This window comes from Piliocolobus tephrosceles, chromosome 19 (genome assembly GCF_002776525.5).
Source record: "Piliocolobus tephrosceles isolate RC106 chromosome 19, ASM277652v3, whole genome shotgun sequence".
Classification (NCBI taxonomy): domain Eukaryota; kingdom Metazoa; phylum Chordata; class Mammalia; order Primates; family Cercopithecidae; genus Piliocolobus; species Piliocolobus tephrosceles.
Genome location: NC_045452.1, coordinates 11,280,904 through 11,294,634, shown reverse-complemented (window position 1 = coordinate 11,294,634; position 13,731 = coordinate 11,280,904). Strand labels below are relative to the sequence as shown.

The 13,731-nt window shown below is 47.3% G+C and overlaps 1 protein-coding gene across 2 annotated transcripts in view; it reads left to right on the top strand.

Moving 5' to 3' along the window:
* Nucleotides 1-968: 968 nt before the first annotated feature.
* Nucleotides 969-13,731, top strand: part of ASCC2 (activating signal cointegrator 1 complex subunit 2) — a 51,618-nt gene continuing 38,855 nt past the window's right edge. For both annotated transcript variants that reach the window (XM_023190672.1, XM_023190671.1), the window contains exons 1-2: nucleotides 969-1,120; nucleotides 6,932-7,029. In XM_023190672.1, the coding sequence (XP_023046440.1) occupies nucleotides 6,949-7,029 (81 nt within the window). In that variant the 5' untranslated portion in view covers nucleotides 969-1,120; nucleotides 6,932-6,948. The remainder of the gene's footprint in view (nucleotides 1,121-6,931; nucleotides 7,030-13,731) is intronic.

Sequence of the window (13,731 nt, the reverse complement as noted above, 5' to 3'; positions counted from 1 at the left end):
CTGGTTTACAGGCCATCTCTCCTATTTCCTCAGCACCTTGCATTCATCACATTGACTCGTTGCTATTGGTTTTCTTGCACTCCCTATTTTGTAAGCTCCTTGAGGACAGGCACTGGACTAAGCATTACTTGTAGCCCTAGTACAGATAGCAGGGGTTGGCAGGAGGGTCCTGGGAAATATTTCACAATCCTGGGGTGGGGTTGTGTTCTCCATTCGGGGGCTTCTATAACACCCCAATAATGATGGTGGTTGGTTTTGAATTCTTACTGTGTGCCAGGCACTGAGATGAAGTCAGGGATGTGTGTTCTTAACAAGTTTTCTGTGATGATTCTGATCCATAGCCAGACTTAGGAACCACTAAACCTACATTACCTAAGACATTCTGTAGAAAAACTGCATCCTTCTCTTAGGATAGCTATACTTGTACCTTCATTAAAAAACAAAAAAAACAAAACAAAACTGTATTGCATACATACAGAAAAGTGCACAAATTTTAAGTGTACAATTTGATGAATTTTCCAAAGTGAACACATCTACATGGCTACCACCGAGATGAAGATAGGGGTGACCCCAGCCTCACTTGTGGCCCCTCCCAGTCCACAGCCCCAGAGGAAACCACCAATCTTAACAGCATCACCACTCATGAGTTCCATCTGTTCCAGAATTTCCCGTAAATGAAATCGCAGTCTGTATTCGTACATCTGCTTAATATTATGTTCGTGCTTTTGACTTGTTAAAATTTCTCTTCTGGATTAAATATGTAAAACGGTGACTAAGGAGGTCAGGCAGAAGGTGGAAGCCTGGGATTCCGAGACGCCTTCTCAGGTGCCCAACTTGGATTTCCCGAGAGGTGTAATCACGTAGGGGAGGTAGGAGGGGAAGAGGGCGTGGCTACAGACTGCCGAGTGTGGGGCGGAGTCTTAAGAATTGAGGTGCTGCCCGGGTCCGGCTTCCCGGCGGTAGTTTGCTCCGCTCTGGGGGCGGGGCCAGGCCGAGACTTCCTGTCTGCTCCTGCGGAATCGACGTTTGACCCCGGAAGTGCGGGCGCTCAGGGAGCTGTCACCGTGGGCGGCGGCGGCGGCGGCGGTGGCGGCATAGAGCTGGTGGTGGAGCCGCCGAGGTGAGTGCGTGGCTGGTCCCTGCCGGATGCAGGGCAAGAGGCCCCGGAGGAGCCGCAGCTGTGCCTTGGGCAGCTTTGGCTCTCCCACCCTCTGGCCTCCATTGCGGGGCCCACGCGTAAGCTTAGGGGTTGTGAGCCGCCCCCCCCCCGCCCCCGAGACTTGGCCGCCAGGGTCAGGAGCCACGGGTTCGAAGTTCGGCCCCAGAGTGGCCTTGGACCAGCCACGATGCCCCCATGTCCTCACACCCAGGGCTTCAGTTTCTTCAGGGTTCACTCATTCGTTCAGCAAATATTTGTGGAGTGCTTCCTATGTGCCAGACACAGATCTAGGCATGGGGGATACAAACAAAGCAAGACAGACAAGGCTTCTGCCCTCATGGAGCTTACAGTCTAGTGGGAGGAGATGGTCAACGACAAGCAAATGCACGAGGTCATTAAAGCTATGACACTAACTGGGAGAGTAGATACTATAGGCAGAGCAATCAGAAGGTCTCTGAGGAGAGTAATATTCAATTGAGAGACTAGAGGAATGATGACAAAGAAACTGAGGAAGCAGTAGCCCCGGGGATGTTCCCAGGCCATATTGTAATTGGGTGCTTGTAGGGAGCTCCCCTCCCTTTCTTAGCTTTTGGCTTTTGCTGTCCTGCCTGGCAGGGGAATACACTGATGGCACAGACATAGTCGTGATTATTGTTTGTCCTTTTGAAACTTAAAGTTCAGATTGCCTAGTTAATTTCTTTTTTTTTTCCCCCGAAACGGGGTCTTGCTCTGTCGCCCAGGCTGGAGTGCAGTGGCGCGATCTCGTCCCACTGCAACCTCCACCTCCTGGGTTCAAGTGATTCTCCTGCCTCAGCCTCCCAAGTAGCTAGGATTACAGGCATGCACCACCACTCCCAGCTATTTTTTTTTTTTTTTTTTTTTAGTAGAGGCGGGGTTTCACCTTGTTAGCCAGAATGGTCTCAATCTCCTGACCTCGTGATCTGCCTGCCTCGGCCTCCCAAAGTGCTGGGATTACAGGCATGAGCCATCGTGCCCAGCCCTGCCTAGTTAATTTGTACCCATGCTTTAGACAAAAACTCAGGTCTTCCTTGACATCCCTCCTCCCTCAAGCCAGGTCTCTCTTTTAAATGCTGCCACAGCTTCATGAGCCTTACCTACATAGCTACATCATGGTATTGGTTTTTATTTGTTTGTATGGCTAATTGGAAAAGTATCTGTCTTTCCCCATTATGACTGTAAGCTCTGTGAAGGGCAGGACCAGGTTTGTTATTTGCCCACCTTAATATTCTCTGGGCATCAGTGCCTGCCACATAATAGCTGCTCAAAAATATTTGAATGGCCGAGCAGTGACTCATGCCTGTAATCCCAGCACTTTGGGAGGCCAAGGCGGGCGGATCACCTGAGGTCAGGAGTTCCAGACCAGCCTGGCCAGCATGACAAAACCCTCTCTCTACTAAAAACACAAAAATTAGCCAGGCATGTGCCTGTAATTCCAGCTACTAGGGAGGCTGAGGCAGGAGAATCTCTTGAACCCAGGAGGCAGAGGTTGCAGTGAGCCGAGATCGTTCCTCTGTACTCTAGCCTGGGTGACAGAGTGAGACTCCATCTCAAAAAAAAAAAAAAAAAATGGAATAAATGAAATGATTAACATACTGTTTGCTCTCCCATGGTTTATAAAAGGTCTTTTCTGCCACCAGGTTATCATCATCTCTTTCTGGTCATGTCTCTCCCATACTTACATGAGTCCTCACTGCTTTCAGGTGAAATACTAAAATCTTTAGTGTAGCGTTGAGGCTTTTTTTTTTAGATGGAGTCTCGCTCTGTCGCCCTGGCTGGAGTGCAATGACGTGATCTCCGCTCACTGCAACCGTTGCCTCCCAGGTTCAAGCTATTTTGAGGCTCTTTTTAAATTGGTCCTGTCTTCCCTATCCAGCTTCTCTTCTCTCTTCACTTCTGTCATCCCCTATCTGACCTTGTGTTTTCAGCAACACCAAATGTCTCTCTCTTCCTTCAAAGCCACACTTTTTAGACAGAGTCTCACTGTGTCCCCCAGGCTGGAGTTCAGTGATATATTATGACTCCCTGCAACCTCACTCTCCTGGGCTCAAGCAATTCTCCTGCCACGGCTTCCCAGAGTGCTGAGACTGCAGGCGGGAGCCACCTCACCCAACCCAGAGCCACACATTTTAAGACTCTGAGCCTTTGTTCATGCTTGCTCTCTGCTTGGAATGTCACCTTTTCCCCCTATTCTTCAACATCCAGGTTATAGATCACCTTCTTTGTAACATCCTTCATTTCTCTACTGTACTCTAGTTTTGGACATTTCCTGTTACAGCTTTAACGCCAAATGATAGTCAGTTATATGCCTAGGACCCAGATTATATTCAGGAATTGTTTGCTGAATAAACCAGGAAGCCCAAAGTGTCTTGCCTCTGGTTGAGACTTGAATAATAACAACTAAATTTTATTGAGTGCTTATTATGTGCCAGGTATTGGGTTGAGCACTTCACACTGATTACTTCTCATGGCAACCCTGGGAGTTTATGTCCTATTACAATTCTGATATTACAGAAGAGGCAGTCAAAAGTTACAGAGGTTAGGGAACTGTCTCAAGGTCTCAACGTGGATAAGAAAAGGTGGAGCCAGGATTTGAACCCAGGCTGTAGGACTGTAGCGCTGTCTCCTTACCACCACACCAGACTAGCCCTGAATTGCCCTGGCAGGCAATGGTTTGTAGGGGCGAATTTCTTAAAAAAAAAAAAAAAATTTTTTTTTTTTTTGTTTTAAATTTTGGGACAGGGTCTTGCTCTGTCACCTAGGATGGAGTGCAGTGGTGCCATCATGGCTCACTGCAGCCTTGATCTCCTGGGCTCAAGTGATCCTTCCACCTCAGCCTCTTAAGTAGCCTCTTAAGTAGCTGGGACTACAGGTGTGCACCACCACACCTAATTTTTGAATTTTTTGTAGAGATGAGGTCTCACTATGTTGCTTAGGCTGGTCTCAAACTCCTGGCTTCAAGCAATCCTCCCGCCTTGGCCTCCCAAGTGTGGGGATTACAGGCGTAAGCCACTGCATCTGGCCGTGAATTTCTTCTGAAAGCAAATGCTGTCTCTACCTGTCTAGGCCTGGACTGTGGTGCCTAGAGGTTAAAGGGTAGAGACTTGCTTCCTCCTCATGACTTTTTCTCCACCCTGTGTCTCACAGCCAACACTCCCACAGCCATCTTCAGCGGGCAAGCCTGGCAAGAATTGGGGCTGTCAGTCATTTAGACTTCTGAACTGGTGTGCAGAGCAGTGGTGTTTCCAGCTCGCCTTCCAGCATGGCTAGAGGGTTAGGAAAATAAATTGTTATTATTGTTTTTTTAACATATTCAGCATAAGAGCCCCAGGTGCCCTAGCAAAAGACCTGGGCTTTGGTTTCAGCTTGGCCAATAATGTATTTACCTTGAGCAAATCAGGGCCCTGCTTTGGACATCTGAGCATAGTAATCCTTGTCCTTAATTGGGTTGTTGTGAGAGGCTAGTAAGATAGTAACTTGATTAGAAATAGGTGCAGCAGAGGATATTATCTATGCTTTGCAAAGCTGAAAGATGAAAACTTACCCCAAGCTCTTTATTACTTTCTTTGCCTTGTGATTTTTTTTCAGGCCACCTCATGTATGCAGAGACCATGTATGTCTGATCTGCTGGGATCCTATAGCTGGAACAGTTGTCAAGGACTAGGCAGACTGGTCCTCTCTCATTACTCCTTCTAGGGTGGCGATTTTCACAGTCTTTATAACAGGCCGGAACCAAGGTTCCTTGGGTGCCAGGCTGTGTCCACCTCCTTGCCTTTGCTCTGCTGTTTCCTCTGCCTGGGGCACCCTTCTTTCCTGGTCAGTTTCTATTATCAAGACTACTCAGGGTCTCCTCTAGAAGTGCTTTGACTCTCACTCCACCCCTTCACCCAATCCCACACCTAAGTTTAACTAGACACAGTATAGTGAATGGTTAAGAACCAGCCTGCTTCACCACCTACTAACTGTGAGACCTTGGGCAGGTTTCTTGTTTTCTGTGAGCCTCTGTTTTGTCACTGATAAAATGAGGATAATAATAGAACTAACCTTAGAGTTTTTGTGAGCATTAATACATGTAAAGCCAGTTAACTGGGCAAGTAAGTTAATGCTGAGAAAAGCACTTAGAGGCCAGGTACTCACACCTATGATCCCAGCACTTTGGGAAGCCAAGATGGGCAGTTTGCTTGAGCTCAGGAGTTTGAAACCAGCCTGGGCAACATGGCAAAACCCCATCTCTATTTTAAAAAAGAAAAAGAAAAAAGAAATTCACTTAGAGGAGCTCTTCATATCATTAAGCCTGGCCCAGTATCTGAGATGTGACACACCTGGTAGCTCATGTCCCCCCCCATGCTCCTCTGCTTGTCTGTGAAGGCTCAAGAGGTGACAGTTTCATCACCCCAGCCTCTGTCTCTCTTCATGTTGTCATTGAGACTGTTCCAGCCTTTTATGGCATGTTTTTTGAAGGGTCTAATTCACTTCTATTCCATGATTCATTTAACACGTATGTCCCTTCTGTGGGTCAGGCCAAGTGATATTGTGAAAAGAACACTGGACAGCAAGACAGGAGACCTTGGATCTGCCGCTTACTGACTGTGAGATCAGTTTGGGCTTTTGTAGAAAGGAGCTTGCACTGTCAGTTTTCTATGAATTATCTTTTTCCCTGGTCCTTCTGTTTTTCCATGTCCTCCTTCCCTTCTTCTCATGTCCTATTCTTCCATCTACTTCTTCCCTGAAGCCTAGAGAGACTGTAAAATCTTAACATCCTCCACAAGTGAGGAAAGGCCCATGGCTTCACCCCTCAAAAGACTTAAGATCTGGCTAGAGTTTTAAAAGGAGTGTCCTCATATGTAGTTGTTCTTCAGACATTTGGTGAGGCCACCTCTGTACCAATCCTGTGCTCACAGAAAAGATAGCAAGAGGAGAGGCCTGGGCACTGTCTTCATAGAGCTCACAGGCTAGTGAGCTCACAGAGCTGGAGCCGTAATAAAGAGAATCTAAGTATTTTTAGCCAGTACTTCTCAAAGTGGGTGGAAACAGGCTGGGCACAGAGGCTCACACCTGTGAGCGCTTTGGGAGGCAGAGGCAGCACTTTGGGAGGCCAAGACAGGAGGATCATTTGAACCCAGGAGTTTGAGACCAGCCCAAGCGATGTAGTAAGAACTCATCTGTCAAAAAATAAAGCCTGTCTCTACAAAAAATTTAAAAAATTAGCTGGCCGTAGTGGTGAATGCCTGTAGTCCCAGCTACTCAGGAGGCTGAGGTGGGAGGATTGCTTTAGCTCAAGAGTTAGAGGCCACAGTGAGCTATGATCGCACCACTTCACTGGGCAACAGAGTAAGACTCTGTCTCTTTTAAAAAAAAAAGCTAGATGTGGTGTGTGCCTGTAGACCCAGCTACTGCGGAGGCTGAGGCAGGAGGATCACCTGAACCGGGGAGGCGGAGGTTGCAGTGAGCTGAGATAGCGCCACTGCACTTCAGCCTGGCGACAGATTGAGACTCCATCTCAAAAAAAAAAAAAAAAAGTGTGGAAGTCATCTGGGGAAGTATTTTCTTCTACAATTGAGAACTGCTTTATGCAAAAAAACAGTCACTTTGTCTGGGTTAGTAGGCGCATGAACCAGGTCCTGAACCACAACAGGAGCCTCCTAAGGCAAGAGGTCGAAGCTTCTCTTCTGACTCTGGGATCAGCCCCAGAGCAGGCCCTGCCCCCAGGAGTCTGTGTGTCTGCTCTCTTCTTCCCATCCATATTCCTTTCAGGAGGGTCACGCAGCACAATGCCAGCTCTGCCCCTGGACCAACTCCAGATCACCCACAAGGACCCGAAGACAGGAAAGCTGAGGACTTCACCAGCGCTGGTGAGCCGGTCCCTTAAGGCCATTCAGCCTGATATTGTCAGTCTTGCAATTTCAGAAGCAAAAAGTAAATTCCTTCTTTATCTGTTCCAAGAATGACCCGAGGGCCGTGGTCAGTGATTCAGTAGCTGAGACACTACTAGTCTCTTCCAGGCCCAGAGTAGGAATTTCCTTCCGAGCGGCAGCTTGAATTTGCGTAGGATTTTCCATGTCACCACCCTGCACCTTCCCCCCAAAGCATTTTATTTCAAATCAGTCTGATGGCAGTTCTGATTCATCCTGGATCGGACTAGAAATGGATCCAGCCCAAAGCTGGGTTTGGGGATTTGACCCTGTGGAGGGTGTTCAGGTTTCAGGTAGCGTTTTCAGAGCTATCTAAGCTGCTCTCCGTATTTTGGTGGGAATGCTGATTTCAGAGGTTGGGCTGTGTTTTATCTCAACTGAGATAAGAAGCACCACATACAAACACCCCGGCAGGGCTTGTGAGACTGAAAAATAAGGAGGCTGTGAACATGTCGATTACCAGCTGCAGAGAGAGATTAGAGCCATGGAGAGGTGCCAGGCTGCTGAAGAAGGAGATAGATGCGGCCCTGGAGTTCCTATACCCTCTTGTTGTTTTCCCAAGAATTTGAGCTCCCTTGAACAAGGTGGGAGGAAGTGTTTTCTAGGGGTTTGAGTAAAGTCAATTGGTGTTTTATTTCCTGCCTTCTAGATGGCTTCTCATTACTTCTTAAATACTCTCTAATAATAGTACCTGACATTTATAGAGTACTTGCCCTGTGCCAGACCATTCTAAACACTTCACCCAGATTAAGTCATTTAGTCCACATCACAGCCCTGCAAATAGACATTTTGATTGTCCCCATTTTACAGATGAGGAAACTGAAAGTTCAGAGTCACAGAATTAGGAAATTAGGGGAGCCAGGATGGGAACCTAGCCAAGCAGACCCTAGGACACATATCCTTAAAATCTTTCTGCTATAAAGTTTCACGTTTCCTTTTTATAACCTTTTTATGTGTGGGAGATATTTGTTAGAAAATCTGGAGTGTTCTTTTCGGTACCATAGCCACCCAATTCATTCACCACATGTAGCTATTAAGCACTTGTAATGTGAATAGTGAGTGTATGCTGACGAACTAGATTTTTAATTTAATTGTAATGCTTTTAAATTAAAATAGCCCCATGTGGTGAGTGCCAGCACAGATATAGAGCAGTTCTGTTATTGCAGAAAGTTCTGTTGGAAACACTGATGGAGACTGGCTCCTTGGGTGGTCGAGTATGATTTTCCACCTCAGTCCTCCCCCCATACCGAATGAACACGTGGGTTGTTAGACTGCGGGCACTGTGAGAGCAGCGGCCTGGTTCTTGCCCTTTACTCCTGATTTCCAGTGCCAGGCGCATAGGAGGCTCTCAGAAAACATTTGGTACATGACTGCAGCCAGGCCATGTGCCAGGTGCTAGAGCCATAAAGAGAAAAGACATGGTCTCTGCCCTTGAAGAACCCACGACCTAAGAGAAAGACAGACCAGTAGCTTCTCTAGTGTGATCAGGGTTGTGATAGAAGGAGGTCTAGGCTGCTTCATGAGTGCAGAGCCGGGGCCGCTGATCCAGATCAGCGGGGTGTATAGGGGCAGAGAGTCCTTGGGCCTGGTGGGAGGGTACGTGCAGCCCAGGAAGGCTTCCTGAAGGAAAGGGCTTCTGAACTGGGTGTTGAAGGGTGACTTAATACTAGCTGGGCAGAGCAACAGAAGGCTGGACCTGGTAGGACGACCTTAGTATGCAGTCCTGGAGTCTTGAGAGAGCCTGACTCTTTTTTTTTTGAGGCGGAGTCTCGCTCTGTCACCCGGACTGGAGTGCAGTGGCCGGATCTCAGCTCACTGCAAGCTCCGCCTCCCGGATTTGGCCATTCTCCTGCCTCAGCCTCCCGAGTAGCTGGGACTACAGGCGCCCGCCACCTCACCCGGCTAGTTTTTGTATTTTTAGTAGAGACGGGGTTTCACCGTGTTAGCCAGGATGGTCTCGATCTCCTGACCTCGTGATCCACCCGTCTCGGCCTCCCAAAGTGCTGGGATTACAGGCTTGAGCCACCGCGCCCGGCCTGAGCCTGACTCTTAAACTAACCACAAGTCACTGGAGGTAGCAACAGTATAGCAGAGTTAGCAAGTACAGGCTTTGTGTTCATTTCACACATATTTGGATATTTGTCTTTGTGTCTTTGGACAAGTTATTGAACCTCTCTAAGCCTCAAATCCAAAAACGATAATAATAGGACCAGCTTTGCAGGATGGTTGTGGGGTCTAAATTAGATGTCTATGAATGAGCGCTGTGCCTGGAACATAGTAAGCACTCAATAAATTGTTTTTACAATAGTGATGACAGCAGGGGCAACAACAGCAGCACTGAATGGGGGGTAGGGTGGGAAGGCGGATGAGCTGAGGGAGACAGCTGCCTGATCGAGGAGGGGTCTTGTTGGCAGACTGAAGAGTGTTACTCTGAAGGCCATGGGAAGCTCCTGAAAGATTGTACTAAGATATGTGTCCACCCTGTATTTGTCCCTTTAGTCTTGACTTGGGGCATGATCTCTAGCCAAAGGGTAGTTACCACACCACCTTTTCAGGATGATTGGTAGAGCTAATGTTGGTTGAGGATCTACTATTTGAATAGCACATACTTGACCTGAAAGAAATAGTCTTGTGGCCAGGCCTGGTGGCTCATGCCAGTAATCCCAGCACTTTGGGAGGCTGAGGCAGGTGGATCACTTGAGCCCAGGGGTTCGAGACCAACTTGGGCAACATGGCAAAACCCTATCTTTTTTTTTTTTTTTTTTTCCAGACAGTGTCTCGCTCGTCGCCCAGGCTGGAGTGCAGTGGTGCGATCTCGGCTCACTGCAACCTCCACCTCCTGGGTTCAAGCGATTCTCCTGCATCAGCCTCCTGAGTAGCTGGGACTACAGGTGCCTGCCACCATGCCCGGCTAATTTTTGTGTTTTCAGTAGAGACAGGGTTTCACCATATTGGCCGGGCTAGCCTTGAACTCCTGACCTTGTGATCCGCCCACCCTGGCCTCCCAAAGCACTGGGATTACAGGCGTGAGCCACGACGTCCCGTCAGCCTGCATTCATTTCTTTGTCCAGTCAGCAGATCTGTACAGAAAGTCTGCTCAATGCGTGGTGCTGTTCTATAGACTCGGAATGCTGGGTGACAAAGGCTCAGGCTGCCTCCAGACACCTACAGGCTAGTGGGGGAGACAGTTGGGAAGACTGGTCCTCCCTTTTTTTTTTTTTTTGAGACGGAATCTCACTCTGTCGCCCACCCAGGCTGGAGTGCAATGGTGCGATCTCTGCTCACTGCAACCTCCACCTTTTGGTTTCAAGCGATTCTTCTGCCTCTGCCTCCGGAGTAGCTTGAGATTACAGGCGTGCGCCACCACGCCCAGCTAATTTTTGAATTTTTAGTAGAAACGTGGTTTTACCATGTTGGTCAGCCTGGTCTCAAACTCCAGACCTCGTGATCCGCCCGCCTCGGCCTCCCAGAGTGCTGGGATTACAGGTGTGAGCCACTACGCCCAGCTGGTCCTCCCATTTTATACAACTTTATTGAGGCATCGTTGAAGGACAATAAACTGCACATATTTAAAATATGCAGTTTGTCAACACCTATGAAAAGAAAGAGTTTTTTCTTTTGAGGTGGAGTCTCACCTGTTGCCCAGGCTGGGGTGCAGTGGCGTGATCTCAGCTCACTGCAACCTCCGCCTCCCAGGTTCAAGTGATTCTCCTGTCTCAGCCTCCCGAGTAGCTGGGATTATAGGCACGTGCCACTACACCTGGCTAAGTTGTACATTTTTGATAAGAGACGGGGTTTCACAGTGTTGGCCAGGCTGGTCTCAAACTCCTGGCCTCAAGTGGTGGGCCTGCCTTGGCCTCTGAAAGTGCTGGGGTTACGGGCATGAGCCACTGTACCCAGCCAACATTTTTAAAATTAAAATATGCAATTTGATTGGTTTTTCCATGTGTATACATGCATGAAACTATCATCATCAATGAACATTTCTACCATCCCTAAAAGTTTTCTTGTGCCTGCCTGCAATTTGTGCCTTCCTCTCACCCTTTCCCCATGCAAACCACTGGTCTGAAAGCACTTTTAATGCTGTTCAAGTGGTATAGAGAGGTGAGCACAGAATGCAGGTGCTGAGGGAGAGCTTAGATGAGCTCCTAATCCAGCTGGGGTGGGAGTCAGGGAGGCTTCCTGGAGGAGGTGAGATTGGAACTGGGGTCAGAAGGATGATCAGTGAGACCAGGATGGCACACAGATACCAGAGGTCATTTAATAGGTCTACAGCGTAAGCTTTGGCTCAAATCCTGCCTCAGTTGTCTCTTTAATCCCATGACCTTGGGAAAGTTCCTGAACCTTACTGTTTGATTCCTCCTCTAAAATGGGATGAATACTATGTCTTTTTAAAATAGTTTTTGTAGATTGAAAAAGAAATAGGGGCTGTGGGTTGTGTCTGCCTAGTGGCTGGCACAGGGCAGGTCCACAATAAGTGGTAGCTTTCATTTGCATCATTCCAGCATTCGCCAAATCTGTCTCCTACCTCCCAGTACAATGTGTGCCCTTTTGTTATGGCCCATGTTTATGCCTCCATAAAAATGTTTGTTTCGTTTAAAGTCCTTATCCTCCAACGCTCGAATGCTTGGAGGCTTGGAGGAAGGCTGCTTGCTCTGGGAAGCCGTCCCTTATCCTCCAGGTGCTGTTAATTCCCTTCTGCATTTCCACAGTCCCTCTGCCAGGTCTGAGCTGTCACTTCCTCTGTTTTGTGCTCACTTGGTGATTTAGATGTCCATCTTCCCCCTGTGGGATTGCATGGAAAGTAGAATCTCAGGGTGTGTGTGTGTGTGTGTGTGTGTGTCAGGAGAATGAGTAGCCCAGAATCTCAGGGTGTGTGTGTGTGTGTGTGTGTGTGTGTCAGGAGAATGAGTAGCCTGGCGCGTGTGTGTGTGTGTGTGTGTGTCTGTCTGTCTCAGGAGAATGAGTAGCCTGGCCTGAGTGAGAAGTGAGGAAAGAGGTAAAGTGCCAACAGATAGAGGAGGGAGGAAGCTTGGAAACCAAGGAAATGTATTTTGGCTCCTGACAGTTGTTTTGAACTTGTTTCAGCCAGCAGAATTTCTTTTTCAACGGATTTGTACCTGTAACTCCATGATATAAATTTCATTTAAATGGGAGGGGGTCCTGCAGACCCACATGATAGGTGGCCTTGAAGAATCCTTGTGGTACCCACAGGCTCTATAGTTTGGAAACTCGCCTAAGACAGTAGGAAGGCATAGATGGTTCTTGAGGAGGCTGACCTCTTATCAGTCTCAGTTTTTCTATATCCTCTGGATCAACAGACTTGGAAATGGATGGACTGTGGTTGATAAGAGCTGACACATTGCCTGGCCATCCTCCTGTTACCACTTCCCCAGAGAAAGCACCCCTTATGTGGTCAGAGGAGAAGACTTAGCCCATCTCCTCTTTATGGTGAACAAAGTAAGGTTTGTTCATGACAAGTAGGGGCTGGAAGGGAGAACTTGTGATTCTATGCTGACACTTAGAGTTACTTGATTAGAATATTTTATGTAAAAAAAATTACTGAAGTTTTTTTTTCTGGTTATAAAAAAGATACAGCATAGTGATACAAACAGTATGATGCTATTTGTGTAAGAAAGAACAGACCCAAACAAATTGTTTTTATGGGTATAATTTAATGTAAATGCCTGGAAGAGGTCTGCAAGGACACCCACCAGATGGTGAGTGGTTACCTCTGCAGGGAACATGGGGCCAGGGAGTGTAGTCCCAGGCAGCTCACCTTCTCTGTACCCTTGTAAGTTTTTGAAAGAAAAGATGCTTGTGTCAAATTATATAATTAAAAATTAATTTAAAAAGTAATATATGTGGCCGGGAGAGGTGGCTCATACCTGTAATTCTAGCACTTTGGGAGGCCAAGGCAGGTGGATGGCTTGAGCTCAGGAATTTGAGACCATCCTGGGCAACATTGGCGAAACCCCATCTCTACTAAAAATAAAAAAAATTAGCCAGGCATGGTGGTGCGCACCTATAGTCCCAGCTACTCAGGAGGCTGAGGCGGGGGATCACCTGAGCCCAGGAGGTAGAGGCTGCAGTGAACCCAGATTATGCCACTACACTTTAGCCTGGGCAATGGGAGTGAGACCTGTCTTAAAAAAAAAAAAAAAAAAAGTAATATGTGAATATATGTTCTTTTTTTTTTTAAATGGGAAAGTCTATTCAAGCCACAATTCCCCACCCCCTACCCCCATCAGAGATAACCACTATTAGCTTTGGGGCATCATCTCCCCAACTTCTTTTTTAAAAATCGATACCAGTGTGTGAATATATTTATACTTTTTATAAACCGAAAACTACGCTCTGGTTTTTCTTCAGAACAAATAAATCTTTTGCCTTTTACTAAAAAAGAAAAACAAAAACTGATTATATTAAATAGAGAGTTTTGTATCCTGCTTTCTCTTCCCTTAACCTTCCCCTGTGTCATTAAATCCACTCCAAAAACATGGATTTTAATTATCACCTAGTGTTCGCTGGATGCAACCATGCCCTCTTTGTTAGATACACTTGGTTCTTTATGCTTAAAAGCTCCTTGGAGGGTCACCGGTTGGAACAGCCAAGTGTTGTCATTGCTGTGGGTTGGCAAAT